Genomic DNA, 22,639 nt, shown 5'->3' with positions numbered 1-22,639 from the left:
GCACCAAACAGCATAAGTACAGTCAGTTCACAGGGGTAAAAAAAAAGCTCGGACATAAGCACATTGTCCAACATCAGAGTACTAGCTTAAATTTTTAGCACTTTAGTGTGTAATGCACTATTGATGTTAACTATGCATCAGACTACTGCAGACAAACGGTTCACTAGCGTCAAGACATTTTATTGAACATACCTCTCTAGTTGGTACAAGAATGAGCACGTAGGGTCCATCTGACCTTTGAACCTTGGGGTCACGACCCTGAAGTGAGTTGACAATGGGTACAGCGTAGGCAAGGGTTTTTCCTGCAAAAGACGAGAAAATGCTTTCAAAACATAAAGAATGTGTAGAAAAATTATGGACATATCTACCATTTGTAGAGTTGTTTTTGGCTAGTCGGAAGAGAATGCAGATGATAGTACTTACCCGACCCAGTTTGTGATTTGACCATCGTGTCTCGGCCGTTTAGAATGTAAGGAATTGCTCGCTGTTGAACGCTGGTCATGTGACTGAACTCTAGAGACTTCTCAAGTGTAGAAATCTGAAAATAAATAAGGGTTACATGTCACGTTAACACACAAAAGAATTGATGTTTACGTCTCTGAAAACTTACAAAAAAACGCTCTATTGTTAGTTTTATCAGTTGTGTCAATTCAGACATTGAACCCATTTCACATTAACGGTCAACAAATTTCCATGCAAATTTTTGCAGATGAATTTACTAAAAGCGTAAGTGCATTTCACAGGTTGAGCAATCACCATTGATTTGCATTAGTCATTTTCATACAGTAAGAATCGGAAGGCTAGCACACATCTCCGTGTGCTTAGAGTTAACAGCGCTATGAAATGGAAACTTGCACAGTAAGCATAAAATCAGCTGCTAAGTAGCTATATGAAATTGGTTCCAGAACTTACCAGGTGTGGATGGAGGGGAAGATCATGAAATGATTTGGCTGAGAAAACTGCCTCCTTTCCTGACTTCACTTTCACCCTGTGTGGGATAAACAAAAATAAACTTTATGAAACGCAACACTTCTCATGAAATTTTAAATCTGCCAGTTTGAGTTTGCATTTGACTTGTTAAATCCTCAAGTTAGTCAAAACAATGAAACTGAACCACTCAGAGCTTAACAGTTTAGCGTCTTCCAAAAAGAGATCCAAGCCGTGTCCAGTTTGTGGCTACGGCTGGATTGCCATGTCACCATGTGTTGAAGTATACAATGTCCTTAGCAATACCCCTAGCAACAGCCGTAGCCGTAGCTGTACACATGGTGTCCCCAACTGACAACAACATCTAGTTTTCCAAGAACACATCATGTTTCTATACTCACATTTGTACCTCCGGTATCATGGGATTGTTTCTGAAAAGTGACGAGATGACCTTGCCATGACCTGATGAACCAGTCCCCTTTGACCTATTGGCCGCACCTTGACCTCTGGGCTTCCCCATGCTCTCAGCTGCTCCTTGTGTGGCCCCTGTAGTGTTAGCATCGTCAGTTCTTGGTTGCGCTGTGGCCGGTCTTGGTTGAAGAAACTTTTGTTGTGGTGGTTCGTCGTCTGGTTTTGGTGCTCTCAGTCTCTGCAGGACCTCTTTACGTGTTTCTTGAAAATGTTTCCTCTGGACATTTTCAGGAAAATTGGTTTGCAAAAAATTATTAGGTGAACAAATTAAAAATTGATGAGAGCAGGATGTGAACCTGCAACCTATGAATTATAATACTGCTCTGCTTACAGCTGATTTCTGCATTTGCGATTACCATACTTCGCTTTAGTCATGTCAGTTCAGGGCAAGTGCCGAATTTCTGTATAGCTGAGTAAACATATGATGCACAGCAAAGCAAACATGAAACATTCCCTGCTTATGTGTGAAATATACGCTTGTGAATGTGAGGAAGCCATCAGTATCACAGGTCGTGGAAAAGTTTCTGTATATCACGCCACCACTTTTTCACTCGATAATCTAATTTACCTCAATGAAATATCCCTTTTTGTAAAAATGAGTTAACAAGTGGTGGCGTGATACAGAAAGTTATCCCAGGTAGCAAGTACAGTGTACAGCAAAATTCCCTGTCCGACTCCGACTGACTCAGTTCAGTTCAGAACTTCAGTAACTTAAAGCCATTGGACCCTTTCGGTAAACAGTGTTGTCCAAGGCCCACACTTTGTGTACCACAACTTCTATATCAAATAACAAACCTGTGAAAAGTTAGGCTCAATTGGTCATTGGAGTCGGGAGAAAACAACGGAAAAACCCACCCTTGTTTCCACGCGTTTCGCCGTGTCATGACATGTGTTTAAAATAAATCCGTAATTCTCCTTAACGAGAATTTATATTGTTTTGCTGTTTTCTCAAAAAGTAAAGCATTTCATGGACTAATATTTCAAGAGAAGTCTTTCACCGTTACCTTCCGTAAACCCTGTAAGTTATTTGAAAATCTGTGAACTTTTTTTCCAATGGCTTTATTAAACTTATATTTTATAAATTAAAGTGTAACAGTAACAACGATTCTTTTCTTACGGTGAGTAGAGCCAATGGGACCTGGTGTCATTCAACTAGACTTCTGATTAAAATCAATTTCTTGTCAACTTGTAATTTAAAAATAGAAAATGAGTAAACATGACAAAATTGAAACAAGTTCACCACGAGTTGTCACTGCGCCTGTGCTGTGTGTAGTCTGTGGAGTTTTAATTCTGAAAAGTGAAGATAAAAATAATGTCCACACACCGAAAAAACAGACACAGAAATTGAGAGATTAATTCGATTTACTCAACCAAAAAACGTAAAAATACCTTATTTCGCTTCCCTGAGTAATCCAGGTTCAGCATCAAGCCTGATTCCTCATCTCCCATGTTGACGAATTATTTGTGAATAGTCGAAATAAATAACAACTTGCGTACTGCTCAAACTCCCTGTTTACGTTTTGACAATCTCGACCTCCACGCCGAAACGAAACATGTGGCTGTCATAGCGCCCTCTATTGACCATAAATATTTGTAGGTTTTCTTAAAGGGACTATTACGAGAGAGGAATAACCTAAACATAATATTATCGAAACAAGTCCATAAGGATTTGAATTACACCACATTACCCATAATTGAAATTAAATGTTTCTGTTGAAGCTTATTATAACTAATCCTTTAAAAAATAATGTTGAAACAAAATAATAATTCAAAGTCCAAACATAGACATCTGGAGCAAGGATTAAAATATTCAAAGTTGTTTATTTCGGGTTTTTAGCCAAGGGTAGTTTTCAAACGTATAAATTTGACAACATTATTAATCACTTAAATTACAAAGAATGCACTCTATGATTACAAAAAATGTTCTCCATAAGTCGTAAAATTATCAGTAAACATAAATGACAACCTATTTTAGTGGAATAATTATTTTGTATGATTGAGGCAGTTCCATCATACCTCTTGTGCAATGAATGTTTAATATTTACAAGTACATGTAGCGCTAAAATCATAATAAAATACTTTCAAAATGTTTAAAAACTGATACCTTATCCCTCATAAATTGTACAACTTGTTAACAGAGGGTGATAGAATGAAGTGAAATTCATTGACAAAACAAATTTAAAATGGTTGTAAAAACTTACCTAGCTAGGCCACAATTTCATATTGACTCGTAAGCAAATACTTGTACTTAATACTGTTTCAGAAAAATGTGCGTAAAACATAAGCGTATCTCACTATGATTTCTCAAAGAGGCAGAACATTTTTTAGGTGCGTATGTATGTTCACCGTGGATTTGCATTGTTACGTCACTAGTGTGCTTACCGCGGGTTAGCCAGCATTTACCCTTGCTTGCAGTAAACACAGCTTTATGAAATAGAAATTCTGCTAAGGAACGCTCCGTAAGCACAAAATGGCTGCTTACATGTTTTATGAAATTGGGCCCGGTTGATAACGGAAATTGCAGAGTGTTGTGTGATTTTGTGTCCTCCAAAGTTAAAAGAATGGAGACAGATAAACAAGTGAAAGGTTCATACCTATTTAAACCATGTTAGTCTATATTGGCCGTTTTGTGTTTTTCAATAACAATACCATCACTCATAATTAACTTTTTTAAATGATGTTCACATTTTGACTCTAACTCCAATAAAATGTCTATAAATTCCATCGAGTATGGAAGTATCACCAACAATATAAAAAAAAAATAGTTTAAATAGTTTTTCTTCTCACTTTGATTCTGGTCTTATTTGACAAACATTTTGGTTCGGTAAATCTTTTGAGCTACAAGCCCACATGGAACACCTCCCCCCCTCCTTTAAATGCTACCCCTGGCCACCCCAGCAACCATTTCCAAATTTGTACATTTCAAAGTGTATGTATAATATATAACTGTACCAAAGTAGCATGATAACATCTTTGTTTAAAAAAAACGAGATGCACAATACACAAAAACAGTGTTGTGTAACCATAACCAATTCTCACAAGATAAATTTCTCCACTTCTGTCTAATGCACAAGTGGTAGCCTTCTCTCAAGCCAAAACTTGTCCATAAACCTCCTCAGTTATTATCAATATAGACTCGAGGTGAAATGCACATTCAGTAACCTTCCACAAACATTTGTTTGAAAGCAAGCATTTGTTTCAGAGACTAATCTGAAACATGGTAACCTTCTCTCAAGCCTCAACTTCTGTCTATAAACTGCTTCTATTACTACCAATAGGGACTGGAGGTGGAATCTCCATTCAGTATCCATTCACAAACATTTGTTTGAAAGCAAGCATTTATTTCAAAGACTAATCTGAAACAAGTTAGCCTCTTCTCAAGCTACAACTTCTGTTTATAAACCTCCTCTGTTAATACACAAACATTTACTAGAGGGTAAGCGTTTGTTTTCAAGACTAATTTCCACCAAGCTAATCCTCCTGGCCGCTGCTTACGTCCCTCATCACCTTCACAAATAAAGTCGTCTCTTTACATCCAATCGTCAGCGGAGTCTTCATCTGAATCCGAGATAATATAGACCTTAGAGTTTTTTTTCAGCTGTTTTGCAGCCCTTTTGGCCATGACTTTCTCATGCTCGGCTGCAGCAACTTTCAAAGCAGGAAGAGCTTTCTCAAACAAAGTGTCTAAAATGTCTGGGGGAAAAACAAAGACAAAATGTTACACCAACGTCTCCGTCTTTTAAACTCTTTGGTGCGCAATGTGGTCACTAGCGACCAAATTGGGCTTTACAAAAATTATTTATTGAAGCTCTCTGCTTACCGCAATACTCCATGAAGAAGTTGTTGGGTGCATACTTCATCTTGAGTTTATGCCACAAAGTCTTTAGTTGCATCATACTACAGACCCTGGAGAAGCAAACGAGAAGATGGATCAAGTTGGATCAAAGATCAGAGAGTTTTTAAATAAGTTGTTCTGAAAAGAAAAAAAATACCTAAGTCATGGCTTTATTATTGTTATATTGAAGCATCTTGGCCGAGTGGTTAAGAGCACCGAATTCAACCTCTGGTGTTTCTGATCAGCAATGGGTCCGTATCCCAGACATGACACTTGTGTCCTTAAGCAAGACACTTAACCATTGCTTCGTCCTTCAGATGGGACGTAAAGCCATTGGTTCCATGTGTTGTGTAATGCATGTGGGAAAAAACCCAGTGCACTTACCGAAAAGGGAAGGGGTTCACCCTGACGTTCCTGGCTGTGGCTGCTGAATGCGCCGTAGCACCTTGTAAACCCTTATAAGGTGCTACATAATTCAACCACCTATCTTTCTGTAAAACTGTATACATTTTATACTAAGGTACACTTTGTTCTCTTGGTTTTGTATTGTCATAGTTTCCTTGTGCTGGTTGTGCGGGGTGAAAAAACAAATTTCAGGCTAGAAAAGGAAAACATGGAGTAATATTGGTGGTTGCTGGTGAATGACAAACTTACCGGTCACTCAGCTTCTCTAAAATGCTCGACCAGTCTATTTCACACTCCTCTCTCACATTTGAAGCATCCACCCTGAAAATTAAAGAATTTGGGTACTTTTTCAAAATGTACATAGATTTACATTAAACTTACTGGGTTTGAAGATAATGATAGTGGAAAGCTTCTCTTCAAATATTATTTACTGAGGTGCTGGAGTTTTTGAGAAATGAGTAAAACAAGAAAATACATTTGTCAATTATTAAAATAATTTTTGTCTCATGAGACGAAAATTACTTTCACGTCATTGTTTTACTAATTTCCCAAAAACTACAGCACCTCAGCACGTAGTATTTTCAGGGAAGCTTTCTACTATCATTATCTTCAAACTGTGTAAGTTTAGTGTAAGTCTGTGAACATTGTGGTTTTTGTCCTACAAAAAGTACATACACCCTTTAACTAATGAAATCGAATAATGTAACTAGACTGACAAACTGAAGCTCAAACCTGAAATTACACTTCTCTTTGTATTTGACCATTTTAAAGACACTGGACACCTTTGGTAATTTTAAAGACCAGTCTTCTCAATTGGTGTACCTCAACATATGCATCAAATAACAAACCTATGAAAATTTGAACTCAGTTGGCCGTCGACGTTGCGAGAAAATAATGGAAGAAAAAAAAACCTTGTCACACAAGTTGTGTTCTTTCAGATGCTTGAATTCGAAACCTTGGCTGAGGTCTGGAACATCAATTCAAATATTCTAGTGAGAAATTACTTTTCTCAAAAACCATGTTACTTCAGAGAGAGGCGTTTCTCAAAATGTTTTATACTATCAGCAGCTCTCCATTGCTCCTTTCAAGTATGTTTTTATGCCAAGAATTATTTTGAGCGATTACCAATAGTGTCCGGTTCCTTTAATGGGAGGTTAGAGACTTGTAATTTTTGCTCCATTTTCATAAGGACTCTATCAATTGAAAAATGAGTTGATCACAAAATTCAATTTAATCTTTAAAGAACGCAAAAATAAATAAAAGAAACGATCAACACACATCCGGCCGAGTAATGAAATGTGATGCATGTCGAGGAGAACGCTTTTAAACCGAGAACAGTCTGGTACCTGGACTTACAATTCAAGTAACTCAATATAATCATTCGCCTGCCACGAATGCTTTTTCCTTTCATTGAATCGCCAGCCCAAAGAAGAATTCCTGCCAAAACAAAAAACAAAACCAAAAATAAGATTCAACTTCAATCTTCTTTGAGATTATGCTCAGGTGTTGAGAACATTAGACCAATGAGAGCACATGGAAGCAATGTGTGTAGGGTAGAGGTGACAGTCGTTGCTGACCAAAATGAAGCGAAGAGAAGGGGTTCGCCCCGATGTTCCTGGCTGTGGCTGCTGAATGCGCCGTAGCACTTTTAAACCCTTATGAGGTGCTACATAATTGTGTCTTTTTTTCCTGTTTCTATTTTTAATGAGAGCACATGGAAGCAATGTGTGTAGGGTAGAGGTGACAGTCGTTGCTGACCAAAATGAAGCGAAGAGAAGGGGTTCGCCCCGATGTTCCTGGCTGTGGCTGCTGAATGCGCCGTAGCACTTTTAAACCCTTATGAGGTGCTACATAATTGTGTCTTTTTTTCCTGTTTCTAATTTTAATAAGGTGACATGGTCTTTAGAAAGTTTGTTATTGACACAACTGGACAAAAATACCCATAACAACACTACACCCTCATGTACAAGAAGCTCTCACCATTTATGGCAGCATTTAGCAGCACATCGCGTTGGAACCTTCTCTGCAACTCTCTTCCATGGGACGTTGACGAACCTGTCGATATGTCCTTCCAAGGGTGCTGTAATCTCCATCACAGCATCGTAGAGTTGTTTCTGTTCAAATTTCAACCATTTACCTTTCCCTGAGTGAGTATTACGAACCATAGAGTATTTATAAGGACCAATCTTTAAAGGAACACATTGCTTTGGATCGGTCGAGTTGGTCTTTGAAAAGCGTTCTGTAACTGTTTGTTATAAATATGATTAGAAAGATGTTGTAAAAATAGAACACAGTGATCTACACAAATATGCCTTGAAATTGCGTGGTTTTCTTGTTACCTCGTCGACTAAAACGGCCGGCCAGTTATGGGAGTCAAATTTTTGACTTCCATAAGTGTTAGTTCGCGACGTAAAAGAAAAACCGTGCAATTTTGAGTGATACTTGTGTGGATCATTATATTCTACTTTTAAAACATCTTTCTAACCATATGCATTTCATAACAAGCGGTTTCAATCGCTTTTTATAGACCAACTCAGCCGATCCAAGGCAACGTGTTCCTTTAAGAGAAATGAGTTTATAAAACAATTTCACACAAATCAGACGAAAATTATTTTAGCATTAAGTTTATTGACCCAAGTAAATCAATGTTTTTTACACACTTGCTGCAGTACAAAGCCTGTTACACAGATTCAGAGCACTGGCCAAAAATCCAGACAAATTTTCTGCACACTCGCCGCAGTACAAAGCCTGTTACACAGATTCAGAGCACTGGCCAAAAATCCAGACAAATTTTCTGTTTTTGTTTTGTTTACCAGCTGATGCCGCAATGCATCTTGGAATTAAAAATTAGTCGCAATCAGTATCGTTCGCAGGCGGGACGAGTTAAGGCGCAACGCGTTGATTAGTAAACTTAATGCATTATTTCCATGTTTTTGTGACCCAACTCAGAAATTCTTATAATGGTGGACTTGTTTACTCACGCCCTCCCTCCTGAAAGCCCTTCATTCGATACCGGACGCTTTCACTTGACCGCTGTAATCTGTCTCCAATATATTGCCAATTATGACCATACTTCTTCTTCAGCCGTATCGCTTTATCTAGCTCCTTTTTAGAAAAGCTGAAATTTCAAAAGACAACTGCATTTATACCACAGGTCCTGACGAGGAAACCAATTTTAAAGAACTCACTCCACAGTAGTGAAGTTATTAGGAGATGTCCCCTCAATCCATGAAAGATACTGGACACTATCGGCAATTGTCAAAGACCAGTCTTCTCACTTAAAGTGTCTCAACATATGCATAAAGTAACAAGCCTGTGAAAATTTTAGCTCAATTGTTCGTCGAAGTTGCGAGATAATAATGAAAGAAAAAACACCCTTGTCACACGAAGTTGAGTGCGTTTAGATGGTTGATTTCGAGACCTCTAAATCTGAGGTCTCAAAATCAAATTCGTGGAAAATTATTTCTTTCTCGAAAACTATGTCACTTCAGAGGGAGTCGTTTCTCACAATGTTTTTTGCCATCAACCTCTCCCCATTACTCGTCACCAAGTAAGGTTTTATGCTAATAATTCTTTAGAGTAATTACCAATAGTGTCCTCTGCCTTTAAAACAGTGGTAGTCCATGCCCTTTGCCTACCTTCCTCCCAGGCATAAATTGAAGAGCAGGACAGTTCTTTTGAGAACTGAGCAGTCTCCTGAATTCCAAAAATCTCTCCACTGCGGTAGTAGAATTTAAAGACATTGGCCAATATTATAAGTTATCACACAAGCGCGAGTGGAATATGGAAAAATATAGCGCTTCTGAGTCCCATATCCAACGAGGCCGAAGGCCGAGTTGGATATGGGACGCACACGCACTATATTTTCCGTATTTCCACGAGCGCGCCTGTGATAACGTATTTATCTTGGCGTGTGACATAGAACACACAAGACGCATGGTAGTGATATTAGCCGTGCAATATAGGTTTTTATCACCACTCCATTCTGCCAATCTGATTGGAGGATTAGCGCGTACTTGAAGATAATGGTAAATGTCTAAGACCAGTCTTCTCACTTGGTGTATCTCAACATAAGCATAAAATAACAAACCTGTTAAAATTTGAGCTCAGTCATTGAAGTTGTGAGATAATAATAGTGAAAGAAAAAAGAACCTTGTCACACAAAGTTGTGTGCTTTCAGATGCTTGATTTATAGACCTCAAACTCTAAATCTGAGGTCTTGAAATCAAATTCATGGAAAATTACTTCTATCTCAAAGACTTTGTTTCGTCCGAGGGAGCTGTTTTGCGCAGTTTCATACTATCACCAACTCCCCATATCCTCTTGGTTATAAGTTTCAACAGCTTATTTTATTCGACTAAGGGAATCAATGTGTGGTGAAGAGGTTTTCAACTTGTGGTTTAATCCCAATGAGGCCTGGTTCTTGATAATTTTACCGAGACAAAGTCGAGGTGAATTATACAGAACCAGGCCTCGGCGGGTTTCAGCTGTTCTCTCGACCAATAGGAATGAAGAAACTGTCTTATAAGAACAGGTGCAAGGTCGCGTGTCACGCCCATCAATTAACACTTTTTACCGGTCATAAACAAAGGTTTATACACACCCACGTGACACGCTCTCCACCAATAGGAATAGCAAAACTGTCTGAGGTATTTATGAATAAAAGATACATATCAATTTCCTGAACTAAGAGTTGGTTACTTACCGTGGTGTCAGGTGCCAAGGGTCAAAGAGTTTGAAAGCTCGAATATACACAGTATTCAATGTCCGATGAATGCCTTCAGCTGGGAGGGGGTGAAGATTACATTATATCCTTTTACAATTATGATTTAATATTTGTTCATTCCTGTAATAAAATATATTAATAAATTACATAAAGTAATCAAAGAGAAAACATTACAACTACCTGTGCTCAAAAAAAAAGGGGTAGCTTTGGTGAGAACTTTCCAGGGTTGACAAGGGTGAATGTAGTAGTCAACCAAAATGCAGCTCAGCATTCTCTGGCAAATTCACTTGGGCCCAATTTCAAAGAGTCGCTTAACAGCACACAAAAGAAAAAATTAATGACATAGCAATGTAAGTTCATGGCGAACGCTGCCCAAGTTGGACTCCAAAATGACTTGCTTCATGTAGCCTGTGAAATATACTTGGGTGCCAGTCATAAGCCATACGACCCTGGTTTATTATTTGACAATTAACTTTACTTACGTACCAAGTTTAACCAACATTTGTGTAGACTTCGAAAATCTTCTAACCTCTTTTGACAGACCAAACCGCGAAGGAATCAGCAAAACTAAAGGGTCTTCTATCCCATAAGCCTAAAAAGCGGAAGTTGCGAGAGGGGAGGAACACAATAATTTATTTTGCAAATGATAAGCTAAAGCCACTAAAACAATAACAACACTAATAATAGTAATACTGTAACACAACTAAAACAATTAAATTGTTACAAAACCAAAGATAGTTTCTGGTTTGTTTTAGTTTTCAAAAACGCAACCTTTGAAGAATATTCTCAACTTACTTTGCAAAACTTTTCAAGATTTTCTCTCAAGCGTGCTTCCTCAAGCCCACTCCAACGTCCTTCCTTGACCGTATGTCCTTGAGAAATAGAAACAAGAAGAGGGATAAGTTCAACAAAACCGATTGAGGAAAAAATCAACAATTTTTTGATAGCTCAAAGCGCATTGTGCTTCTTGTGTATTGTAAAAATGATAAGTGTATATGGCTAGTCACTTTAAAAAGTTACAGGCAAACCGTACAGATAATCCACACTGAGATAATCGGTATACTATTTCTTTTGTTTGGCCTCGTCAGGCCTAGAATTACACGGAGGACACAACCTGTGTTGGCCCGGGTTTTGACATTGGTGCCCCTTCAAAAATTCCCTGTAGATTTTAAGATTTTCCAGTGCAACTGCCCTTTGCAAAATGAAAATGGCCTTGCCCTTTCGACAGATTCAAAGATTAAAACCCCGAGCCTGTTACATGCTGCAGAGGTACCCACCTTGTTTACGTAAAGCTTCCCGCTCTTTCTCATAATAATGGTTCCGCGTATGAAGCACGGGACAACCCTTAATGAGTTCTTGCATAAAAAAACCTCTCTCGCTCTTCACAAGCCAAGGTAAAGATGAGATGTCTAGTTTTCGGAAATCTTCCCGTTCGCAATCGGAGGAAAGGTCAGAGGATGAGGATTCTCCATCTGTTCCTTCTGACTCGGAGTCTTGACTTGCTTCGTTACGGGAATATTCTGAGACAGAGTTATCGTTGTCTTTTAAGTTGAGCTGATCAGAGTCATCCTGAGTTGCATGTGTCGCTATTTTTTTCTTCTTTTTCTTCTTCTTCTTCTGTTTTTTTGTTATATCTTCCGAGGTTTCTCCATCTGTTGCGTCTGACTCAGAGTCTTGCCCGACCTCGTTTGGAGAATATTCCGAGACGGAGTTATCATCGGATTGTGAGATGAGCTTCGAGTTATCTCGAGTTGCATGAGTCGCCTTTTTCTTCTGCTTCTTCTTTTTCTTGGTTATTTCTTCCAAAAGCCCAACCTCTACAGGAAGTTTTGAGCCATTGACTATACTCAGTTCTCCTTCATCCTCAGTTTGTCCACTTGGTATATTCTTCTTTTTCAACAGGCCATTTTCTTCAATCAAAAGGTCTTGATCAGTAGTTTGGGGCTCAACATTTATGGATTCCTGATCGATAGATTCAACAGATTGTTTCCTCTTTTTCTTCCTTTTCCTCTTCTTCACTTCAAGATTGTCATCGTTTGAAACTGGTTCGTTCATTTGCATATCAGTTAAAACACTTTCTCCTCTCCTTGCATTTGCAATTTCATTGAACTCCACACTTTTTTTTGTCTTCTTCATCTTCTTGGTGATGCCCGTTAATCCCTCTAAATGTTCATCACTTGCTTGAAGTATTGAACCATTGACCGGTCTCAATACTTCTTTCTCAATTTGTCCATTCGCTCTTTTCTTCTTTTTCTTCCGCCCATTTTGTTCACTTAAGGGCAACGTCAACCTTTCTGCCTCCTCAACCGAAACATCTTCATCAGTAGTACGAGGCTCAACAGATTCCTCATTGGTAGATTCAACAATTTGTTTCCGTTTTTTCTTCTTTCTTTTCTTCTTCAACACAGTAAATGCAATTTCAAGATTGTCATCGTTTGAAATTGCTTCATTAGATTGCATAGTTAAAACATTTTCTCCCCTCCCTGCTTGTGCATTCTCCTCAAGCCCCGCACTTTTCACAGCATCGTTAAGTCTGCCATCTTCTGTCTTCTTCTTTTTCTTCTTCTTGTGAATGTCTGTCAACTCCTCCGAATTCTCACCACTGACTCGTCTGGATTCTTCTCCAACTTGTTCATTATTATTCATCAACTTCTTCTTCCTTCGTTGTCTCCTTCGATTTCTCTTCTGACTAATTTGCTGTTTCTGATCAGTCACAGAATCTGTTACCGTTTCTGAATTCTCAACCGATGCATTCTCATCAGTTGTTGACGAACGGGGCTTGCCGGTTACCGATTCCTGACCATCAGACTGGACAGATCGTTTCCTCTTTCTTTTAACCCTCTTCTTATCAGCTGCAGATGGATTTTCACCTGGAACGCATTCAAGCACCTTGCCTCGAGCATCTTCTCCACCTTTCACATGCAACCTGCTTTCCTCCTTTGCCTTTTTTTTCTTTTTATTGGAAAAAACTCTCTCCTTCTCTCCCCTTTTGCGAAGTATTAAGCCACTGTCTCCTCTAATTTCTTCTTCATCTTCAACCTGGTCCTTTCCACTCTGCCGCTTTTTTTTCCTCCTCTCATGACTACCAGGTTGTCTTTTTTTACTCGAGGGAAGCGTAACCCTTTCTTTAATCTCTGTCGACACATTCTCATCAGCTGCTGTTGTTTCGGACTCAATTGTTACAGATTCTTGCCCGTCAGACTTGCAAGAAGTCGCCCTTTTCCGCTTTTTACTCTTCCTTAAAGTAGTGGGAGCACTTTCAAGATTCTTATCCACATGCATCTCAGTCAAAACAGTTTCTCCTCTCCAAACTTGTCTGTTAATCTTGAGACTGCTTTCAATATCACACAATGCATCAACCCCTTTCTTCTTCTTCTTCTTCTTCTTGGGAATTTCTTCATTCTCAGTCTGAACCCTCTCACTCTTGCTCCTTTTCTTTTTCTTGGGCTGATCTTGACTGCTTTGTTGATCATCGGTTGGAGTTTTGGGCTCAATGGTTATCGATTCCTGGTCATAAGACTTCAAGGTTTTCTTCTTCTTTTTCTTCTTCTTGGGAATTTCTGATAGACCGTCTGACTGCTCACTGCTTCCAGGAAATTGTATGCCGTTAAATGTTCTGACTTCTTCATTCTCAGTCTGTACCCTCTCACTTATGTGCTTTTTCTTCTTTGTTAGCGGATCTTGACAGTTTTTTTGCTCATCGGTTGATGAAGTTGTCGGCTCAAACAATTTCTGGCCACCAGACTGCAGTAGTTTCTTCTTCTTCTTCTTCATTCTAGTGTGATTAACAGTGTCTGCAACTTGATCCTGGAGTACAAAACAAAGATCTTGTTATTATTATTATTATTATAATTATTCAGACTAACGGGAAATTTTAATTTTAAAGAACATTCCCTTGGTCAAGGAGATACAGTACCAATTTTGTCTATACTATATCTAATTGCCAAGATTCAAGAAAAATCTGGAAGACTAACAATTCTTACTCTACTCTAGTCTTAGATGAAGATCTATGAAGTTCGTTCAGCTATCGTCTTCAGATCACATGGAGATGATAGCGGAACAAACCTCATCATCTCTAGTTCTACGAAACGCTTCTCACAGCTGAGATTTAAACTTTGGTTGGGGCATAACAACTTAGTTATCTGTTTAGTTTTATTATTTAAGTTTTTCCAGTACTGCAAAATAACTATAACCACAAAACAATTGAACTTTCATGACCTTGAATTGAACTTTGATCTGAAGTAAAAATAAATGTTTCTCAAACTGTTTTGTTTTGGGTTTTTTTACTAGTGAAAGCTGCTACTGTATTTTCTAACCAAAAGTTTTTGGTTGCCATGTTGAACAAGATGTTGCCATTAGTTTTAAGAGTGATTACCAACGTTAATTATACCTTCGTGGGAGGGTCCACGCATGGTCCACGTGGGAAACTTGTTTATTTTTTAACAGCTCGATTTAAATAATCTTTGACACGTTTTTATTTTAACAATTTTACGGGAATTACGCTGTATTACCTGTAAACAAAATTAATAGTTTATTTGTTCGTTTACAACTATTCAAAGTATTAATTTATTAAAAAGATAATAAAAATAAAAGGGATACTTACCGTAGTCATTTTTTATTCCGCCTCATCAGTTATTTCAAATTCCGTCTCCTAATTTCACCATCGCCACACGTTCTTGCCTGAACATACTCGACGTCACACTCCCAGTCTCATATGTTGGATAGAAAGGGGACCAGTCTACCAGTTTTGTATACCGCCCTCTGTTGCACTCCGAATGAAGTGGGACATTCAGAGGGGGTGGGCGGGGACGTCTTTGTGAAGGGGGATGTTGAAATGCCTGGTGGCATTTTGTTTTGTTTAATCCATCAAATTGAAAATAATGCAGAAATTTTTAACCACTGCTGTTGTTTATAGCTGACCCTCGAAATTGGAACCAGTAAAACTTGATTTTTTTATAAATAAAAATGGCCGACCCCAAAATCTAATTTGAACCAAACGACCACTTTCAACCATAGAGCTCCAAGCGATTAAATGTTTCTGGGGGTTTTTAGGACCAAATATCCTGCCTGGGTGAACCTTTTCTTCCATGTTTGATTAACAGTGGACACTGTTGGTAATTGTCAAAGACCAGTCTTCTCACTTGGTGTATCTCAACTTATGCATAAAATAACAAACCTGTGAAAATTTGAGCTGAATCGGTTGTCGTAGTTGCGAGATATTAAAGAAAGAACAAAACACCCTGGTCACACAAAGTTGTGTGCTTTCAGATGCTTGATTTTGAGACCTCTAAACTTGAGGTCTCAAAATCAAATTCGTGGAAAGTTTCTCAAAAACTATGTCACTTCAGAGGGAGCCGTTTCTCGCAATGTTTTATACCATCAACCTCTCTCTATTGCTCGTAATCAAGAAAGGTTTTATGATAACTATTTTGAGTAATTACCAATAGTGTCCACTGCCTTTTAAAAGCAGAAAAGTCAATCGGCAGTTCTAAGGGTTAGTCATAAAAAAGCCTCCAAAATAACAAATATATTTTTCTTTCAGTCATGATTTTGTACACATGCCTTTTATTTAAAGAAAAAGTTTAACATTCTTTACTCATCTTCAATTGGGTCCAATTTCATGGCTCTGCTTAGTCTGTTGCTTACCATAAGCTGTTTTCTGTGTGTAAGCAAAGTAATGACGTGCAGATTGCATAAGCACTAGCAACAAAACCTTGCAAGCCTGAGAAACACTTCGCTAAGCAAATATTTTTCTGCTTTAGATTTCTAAACATATCCATAAAAATGGGTCCTGAACATCTCTTAATATTATATCATGAAATTCATTTTTAGTCTGTCTCTCTGAAAAAAATAACAACAAATAATCTTCATGCTGTAGAATGTTTAATAGCATTTAGCAAAAGCTAGATGCATAATACGGCGATGAACAAATTATGGTTTCAAAAAAATAACATCGGCCTACAAGCAAAGTTAAAAATGTAGCATATAATGTGATAGCATGTTCGACCCTCGCAGAGTCATTCTCAAAGTGTTCGAGGGAAACTCTACTCATGTCAAACCTTGATGCCATTACCAATTTTTGCATATATAAACGCCACAGGTAATTTTGGTTGGCGAGCAGCTTGCATCAACTACTTTTTGTAGTAGTGCAAAGTTTCAAATTCTACTCAACTACTTTTTGTTTGTTTTTGTTTTTTCAAACCCAGCAGATAAAAAATCCTCAATAAAAAAATTAATTGCTGAAGATAAGCTTTATTTGAAACATGAAGAAACTATTGCTTACAAGTCATTGTGAATCACATTTTTGTGATATCTGCTTTCAGAAAAGAGAAGAAAAAACTTGATTCTTTAAAGCTTGTTTTTGGTCAATCCTCTGAAGAATAGGTTACATATAAAGGTACTAGCCAAAATCCCACATTAAGTATCCTGTTTGTGACTGACATATTTTCCTAAGCAATATTCTCAGTTAAGCAGCTTTATGAACTTTGAGCCTGTCAAAGCTGATCTATTAAACAACTGTTCATCTATTTTGAATGATGTTCAAAGAAATATTCAGCAAAAGTTAGAACTACTCAAAATGGTTTCTCTGATGATTTCTAACCACAATTAAATTCTTAAAAAAAATGTTTCAAACTTCTTTTCTTTACACAAGTACCTTCTTCTTGACAAGTAACTCTGGCACTTTTTGGAAGGGGTTCAGGCAGGGAATTTCAAGATTTATAAGCTGTGATCATTCTTCACATTTAGTCTGTGTTTCTTCTTGATAATTGATTAAAGCCAATAAGTCACAAGCCCAATTTCACATCGCTGCTTAAGCACAAAATTACTCAATGCTTCCCTGCTTATCTTTTCTCAGTAGGAATCTGCTAAGCAAACCTTTTCTGCTTAAGCAGCTCTGTAAAATTGGGCCCAAAGGAACATCAACAGTTACAAAAACTAAAACATGATCAATTGCAAAAGAGAAACACTTTCAATTGTGTAAACTCGCAGCAGAAAATAACAAAGACAAGTAAGTTCTCTTGAGTTGTCCTTTTGTCTTCAAGTTGTCCAGAGATCCAAGAGAAATCTTTGTAAAAAGAAGCATGCATGATGAAAAAAAGTTTTCCCCGATGGACAATAATAGTGTTTCTGTGTGCATCGGGTACGCAATGGCGATGAGACTTCCATTGAGGGTAGGCGCCATTACTTCTTACTACCCCCAAGCGGCTTTCCCTTGTCTTTGCCTCTTAACTTCATTCCTGTCCAGAAAGAAAAAAGGGACAACAAAATCAAAATGACTAAAAGGCTGAGGATTTTTTTTTTACAATGAAATAGAACTGGGAGAGTTGTGAACTCAATCATTATCTGTGTGCCAGTGTCCCAAGGAATTCTGTCTTCCATATGGGAAATTAACTTGGGCTGGAGGAGGATGATTCAAAAGAGGGCGCTATCTGAAGTAGTTTGTACATAGTTTGCCATATGGGTGGACAGAATCTCCTGCCACACCGGCTGAGAAGGCCCTTCATATAAGAAGGTATTTTGACCTTGATAATAATACTGGGGTGGATTTCACAAAGGTAGTCCTCACTTAGGACTAGTCCTAGGCAATGCTAAGAGATAGGACCAGTCCTAAGTTAGGATGAGTTACTGGTCCTAACTTAGGACTGGTTCTATCTCTTAGCATTGCCTAGGACTAGTCCTAAGTTAGGACTACCTTTGTGAAATCCACCCCTGATTACTTAGCGCTTAATCACACCCCAAGAGCTTTGTTTCTGCAAGGTATACAGAGGTACGTTTTTGGAGTTTGGAGACCTATTTCTTTACCAAAGCACCATGGTTTACAAGGTGCTGTTTTTTAATATGCTGCTGATCAAATCAGGAACACAAGGGCAAACCCCGTCTCTTTACGATTAACTGCATGGAGACTGGTGTTCTTATCTGCTAGGTCACAACACTGCACAAGGGCAAACCCTGTCTCTTTACGATAACTGCATGGAGACTGGTGTTCTTATCTGCTAGGTCACAACACTGCTTGAGCAGAAAATAATACCCCAAACCAAATAAATACAGAAAGAATAGCCCCAAAATATGGACCAGTTTCATAGAGCTGCTTAAGCAGCAAATATTGCTTAACAACTTGCTGCTAAGCAAAAATCAGCAGGATACCAGTCACAAATTGCACATGTGACATGGTACTTTGGTTGGTAACCTAACAGTAAGCGTGCTGCCCACCTACAGGTCACCACATTATCTGAGCATAGCAAACTGGCATTGGTGAAACACAACGTCAACATTTACAATCGTTACATTCAAAAGGGGAACTGTTAATGGAGGAGATGTTTGTCATCAATAAAAATCAGAGATTTATTGTTAGAACTGAACTCACCGATAATCCGCTCAATCTTAGAGATGATCTGCTGATTAGGGATTGCTCGTCCGGCCTCGTAGTCATTGATAACCTGTGGTTTCTCGTTAATCCTCTGTAAAAAAAGATCATTTGATGCTTAAAGACAGTGGACACTATTGGTAATTGTCAGACTAGCCTTCACAGTTGGTGTATTTCAACATATGCATAAAATATAAAACCTGTGAAAATTTGAGCTCAATCGGTCGTCGAACTTGCGAGATAATAATGACAGAAAAAACACCCTTGTCACACTGAGTTGTGTGCATTTAGATGGTTGATTTCGAGACCTCAAGTTCTAAACTAGAGGTCTCGAAATCAAATTCCTGGAAAATTACTTCTTCCTCAAATACTATGGCACTTCACAGGGAGCCGTTTCTCACAATGTTTTATACCAACAACCTCTCCCCATTACTCGTCACCAAGAGAGGTTTTATGCCAATAAATATTTTGAGTAACTACCAATAGTGTCCACTGCCTTAAAAAAAAAAAGTTGAGCCACAGATCACTTAAGGGAATCCGGTTGGTAAGTCCAACATACTTTCAAAATAAGCCTCGCTCCCATGACTCAAACATCACAAGGCCAAGAAAGGCCACTTCAAGATGAGGGCTTCACTTTGCTGTTACCAAGGGTATGTTGCCACCTTCTCCGACCTGGGGCTGAGACAGGGTTACCCCATTCGCAGTCTGTAAGGATGTAGCCATGGGCATCCACTATGAGCCTGGCTGGTAGAGCAGAATGCACTACCTTCTCAACTGTTACATACGTCATGCGGTTAAAACAAAGCCAAATCTTGAGGCGACCGTGATGAAAAAGAAAGTGGACAGAGAGAAATTTTTTTATTTTATTGTTTTGCCTGACATAAGAAATACTTACTGTTGCCAATTCCTTTTGAGTTAATTCCTTCTGGACTCGACCTTTCTGGATCAATTGCCCGAGCTGTAAGGAAACTTTGTCATCTGCATTAAAAAAAGACAAAATATTTAAATCTGGACAGAATGTATATTTTAAAGATAGACATGGGAGTTTGTTTTTAAACTCTAAAAAAATACCCCTTCTTATTTGTGAAATTTGATGTCTTTTTTATCATCAGCTGTGGCTCAGATCATACACAGTGGACAATTTGATTTATTCTACGAGAAATCTGTGCTGGGCGGCAAATTGTATTTTGTTCAGAGTGCTGAATGAGAATTTGTAGTCCCAGGCAGGCAGGCCTGCCCAGCACTGCCCAGGGTGGCTCCAACACTGTATAAAATCAAGCCTCAAGAAGAGGAAGAATTCTTCATTCTGTCAGACTTACGATGCAGTTCCTCAGTCTCCTGGTCTAGTTTCACGGTGCTCTTGTCTCCTGAGTGTTGCTTATTTGAAGCTGCACTGACTGTTAAAAGAAATATTTGACTCAGTTAACAAAATGTCATACTCACTTGGCACTTCAGCCGAAGCTCCGCCCCCGTCAGGTTTGAATTTTCAACCTGGGTCTTTCGCTCGGGAATTTGGTAAGTTTTTGTGCCTTTTCTTCAAATTATTTCCTCAATGGTGTTTTGAGTGATATTGTAGGATTCATTAGACAATGAGGATCAAGTTTGTGTTTCTAGAATTTGTGTCATGATTTTCAAAAGTGGTAAAAATTGAGCAAATCTGCTGACTAGCTGTCGAAATTGTACGTTTTTAACCATTTCGCCGTGCACACATTGCATTTGCTTCGTAACCCTCCGGCTGTGCCGTCGGCAGGAGGGTTACGTTATCGCAACTACATATTTTGTGGCTGCTATTTAAACATTAATAATGTAACGGTAGTACCGGTATCATCATTATCAAACAAAACTTCTGTGAACAAAATTAATCTTAAGAGAGTAGTTTTTGTTATTGTTTTTTTTATGCAAGTCGCCAGTCACACTAGGCCTGAAGGCCACTTCAAGGTGTAGGCTACAATTATTTTATTCCAGAGGCCGTTGCCACCTACTCCTAGGGCTGAAACAAGGTTAGGGTTAGGGTTTAGCGTTAGGGTTAGGGTCGTATCGATAGCGGAACAAACTTCATATAGTTCTAGGAGTAGTGGTTGACAGATGACGTACTTACATTTCGTTCTTGTTTCCACAGTTTCTCCTTTTCTTAATGCACTATTAACAGCCTATGTAAGTAAAAGAGATAATCACATAAATCATGATAAGATAAAGAGCTGCATGGAGTGGACAGTTTGTTAAAATTTGTGACTTCAATGTTTTATAAATATAATGTAAAAACTAATATAATAAATCTGGTTTATTTATAATCATGATAATATAAATTACAACCAAGTTTAGTAAGTAAGAGTTTAATTTTAAACAATCAGTCCACAATATTGACATTGACACATATAATATTTTGCCAATTTGATTTGAATTAAAGCCATTGGACCCTTTCGGTACAGAAAAAAAAAAAAAGTTCACAGATTTACAAATAATTTACAGGGTTTACAGAAGGTAATGGTGAAAAACTTCTCTTGAAACATTAGTCCATGAAATGCTTTACTTTTTGAGAAAACGGTAAAACAATATAAATTCTCGTTAACGAGAATTACGGATTTGTTATAAACACATGTCATGACACGGCGAAACGCGCGAAAACAGGAGTGGGTTTTCCCGTTATTTTCTCCCGACTCCGATGTCCGATTGAGCCTGAATTTCCACAGGATTGTTATTTTATATATAAGTTGTGATACACAAAGTGTGGGACTTGTACAATACTGTTTACCGAAAGTGTCCAATGGCTTTAAATGAATTTGAATACCTTAATAATATTAATAATTAACTGTTGCTACAAAATTATTACTATATACTAATTTAGTATTATTACTAACTATTAATTACTATTAATATTATTGTCAATGTTCTTGTTATAGTATTAATTAATATTATTAATAAAAATAATATATTATTAATTATATTATTCAGTTCATCACATAACCATAATTCCATAAATCATAAATTCATTTGGTTAAATAAACACTATCGTGTTACTTTGCAAAAATAATACAAAATAAACACTGTATTTCCGTACTAATAAATACGTAGTTGATTGTTAGGATAACTTTCCGTATGGCGCCACCACTTTTTCACTCATTTTTACAAAAAGTGATATCTCATTGAGGTAAATAAGGTACTTTAATATTTCATATCGAATGAAAAAGTGGTGGCGCAATACGGAAACTTTTCCGATTGTTATTGTATTATTATTTATAACACTATCATCAGGATCCCCCTCAGCACGTAGTAACTAACAGAATTCCAACTAGTAACAGTATCACAATTTAAATTGAAAATTTCCCCTCAACAAAAAGACAACAATACAAAAATACCTTATTTGACCTGGCTTGTTTCGCTGTTTGTTGCTTCTTCCTCAAATAAGTAACTTCATCCCAATCTGCCTCGGCCATTTTCAAAAGATTTATTTGTAATCTTCCCCCTTCAAACTTCCTCAAAAAAATAAAAAATACGGCGGGAGTTCACTGACTCAATTTGTGTAAAGATTGCAAACTTGCCAGCAATGTTGTGATTAATTTTGGGGCAGTTTCAGTAGAGTTGTCTGGTACACGAATTTGGCAGTGTTCTCCTTATGCTTGTCAAGCAGTGCGCTGCGGCGGGTATCCGACCAAAAATGCTGACTAGTCTGAGTCCGCAGCTCCTCTACATCGATTACACGTGCCCAGAGCCCTTTTCGAAACTACGGCTACATTTAGGGCTCCAGCAGCTTAGGCTCCGTCTGCCTGGCGCCTGCTTTCAAGGCTTTCAGTACCAGAAAGCCAACAGAGCCCAAGGCCGGAGCCCAATCTTAAACCGTAGTTTCGAAAAGGTTACTGTACAGCCTTAATAAAATTTGGATTGCCTGATTTTGTCTTGTATAATGAATTGT

General features: G+C 38.0%; 3 protein-coding genes across 3 annotated transcripts in view; all 3 read right to left on the bottom strand.

The window, feature by feature from the left end:
• Nucleotides 1-2,924, bottom strand: part of LOC139947885 (ATP-dependent DNA helicase DDX31-like) — a 50,267-nt gene extending 47,343 nt beyond the window's left edge. Inside the window, exons 1-5 of the mRNA XM_071945723.1 lie at nt 2,788-2,924; nt 1,329-1,615; nt 913-988; nt 424-538; nt 193-302 (exon numbers count right to left, since the gene is read on the bottom strand). Of these exons, the coding sequence (XP_071801824.1) occupies nt 193-302; nt 424-538; nt 913-988; nt 1,329-1,615; nt 2,788-2,847 (648 nt within the window). The 5' untranslated portion in view covers nt 2,848-2,924. The remainder of the gene's footprint in view (nt 1-192; nt 303-423; nt 539-912; nt 989-1,328; nt 1,616-2,787) is intronic.
• Nucleotides 2,925-3,207: 283 nt separating this feature from the next.
• On the bottom strand, nt 3,208-15,072 carry LOC139947882 (uncharacterized). The gene is made up of 11 exons (XM_071945721.1): nt 14,968-15,072; nt 11,642-14,171; nt 11,160-11,236; nt 10,851-10,956; nt 10,344-10,422; nt 8,620-8,756; nt 7,619-7,781; nt 6,995-7,075; nt 5,888-5,959; nt 5,219-5,304; nt 3,208-5,091 (listed from the first exon to the last, which is right to left on the bottom strand). The coding sequence occupies exons 1-11, from the start codon at nt 14,974-14,976 to the stop codon at nt 4,928-4,930; spliced, it is 3,504 nt and encodes a 1,167-aa protein (XP_071801822.1). The 5' UTR covers nt 14,977-15,072; the 3' UTR covers nt 3,208-4,927.
• Nucleotides 15,073-15,909: 837 nt separating this feature from the next.
• Nucleotides 15,910-22,320, bottom strand: LOC139947884 (endothelial differentiation-related factor 1-like). Its single transcript, XM_071945722.1, has 6 exons — nt 22,086-22,320; nt 20,828-20,879; nt 20,049-20,126; nt 19,625-19,707; nt 18,730-18,823; nt 15,910-17,602 (listed from the first exon to the last, which is right to left on the bottom strand). Exons 1-6 carry the CDS (start codon nt 22,161-22,163, stop codon nt 17,547-17,549), a joined length of 441 nt encoding a protein of 146 aa, XP_071801823.1. The 5' UTR covers nt 22,164-22,320; the 3' UTR covers nt 15,910-17,546.
• Nucleotides 22,321-22,639: the final 319 nt, after the last annotated feature.

This window comes from Asterias amurensis, chromosome 15 (assembly GCF_032118995.1).
Source record: "Asterias amurensis chromosome 15, ASM3211899v1".
Lineage (NCBI taxonomy): Eukaryota > Metazoa > Echinodermata > Asteroidea > Forcipulatida > Asteriidae > Asterias > Asterias amurensis.
The sequence above is the reverse complement of the archived record's forward strand: the minus strand, read 5'-3'. Positions and strand labels throughout refer to the sequence as shown.

Coding starts and splice junctions, on each gene's coding strand:
- LOC139947882 (XM_071945721.1), bottom strand. Junction 10,423..10,850: donor ACAAATGTTGGTTAAACTTG/GTACGTAAGTAA, acceptor ACCCCCTCCCAG/CTGAAGGCATTCATCGGACA. Junction 8,757..10,343: donor CCTTGGCACCTGACACCACG/GTAAGTAACCAA, acceptor TTGAAATTTCAG/CTTTTCTAAAAAGGAGCTAG.
- LOC139947884 (XM_071945722.1), bottom strand. CDS start 22,163: ATGGCCGAGGCAGATTGGGATGAAGTTACTTATTTGAGGAAGAAGCAA. Junction 20,880..22,085: donor AACAAGCCAGGTCAAATAAG/GTATTTTTGTAT, acceptor TTACTTACATAG/GCTGTTAATAGTGCATTAAG. Junction 19,708..20,048: donor GGAGACTGAGGAACTGCATC/GTAAGTCTGACA, acceptor TTTTTAATGCAG/ATGACAAAGTTTCCTTACAG.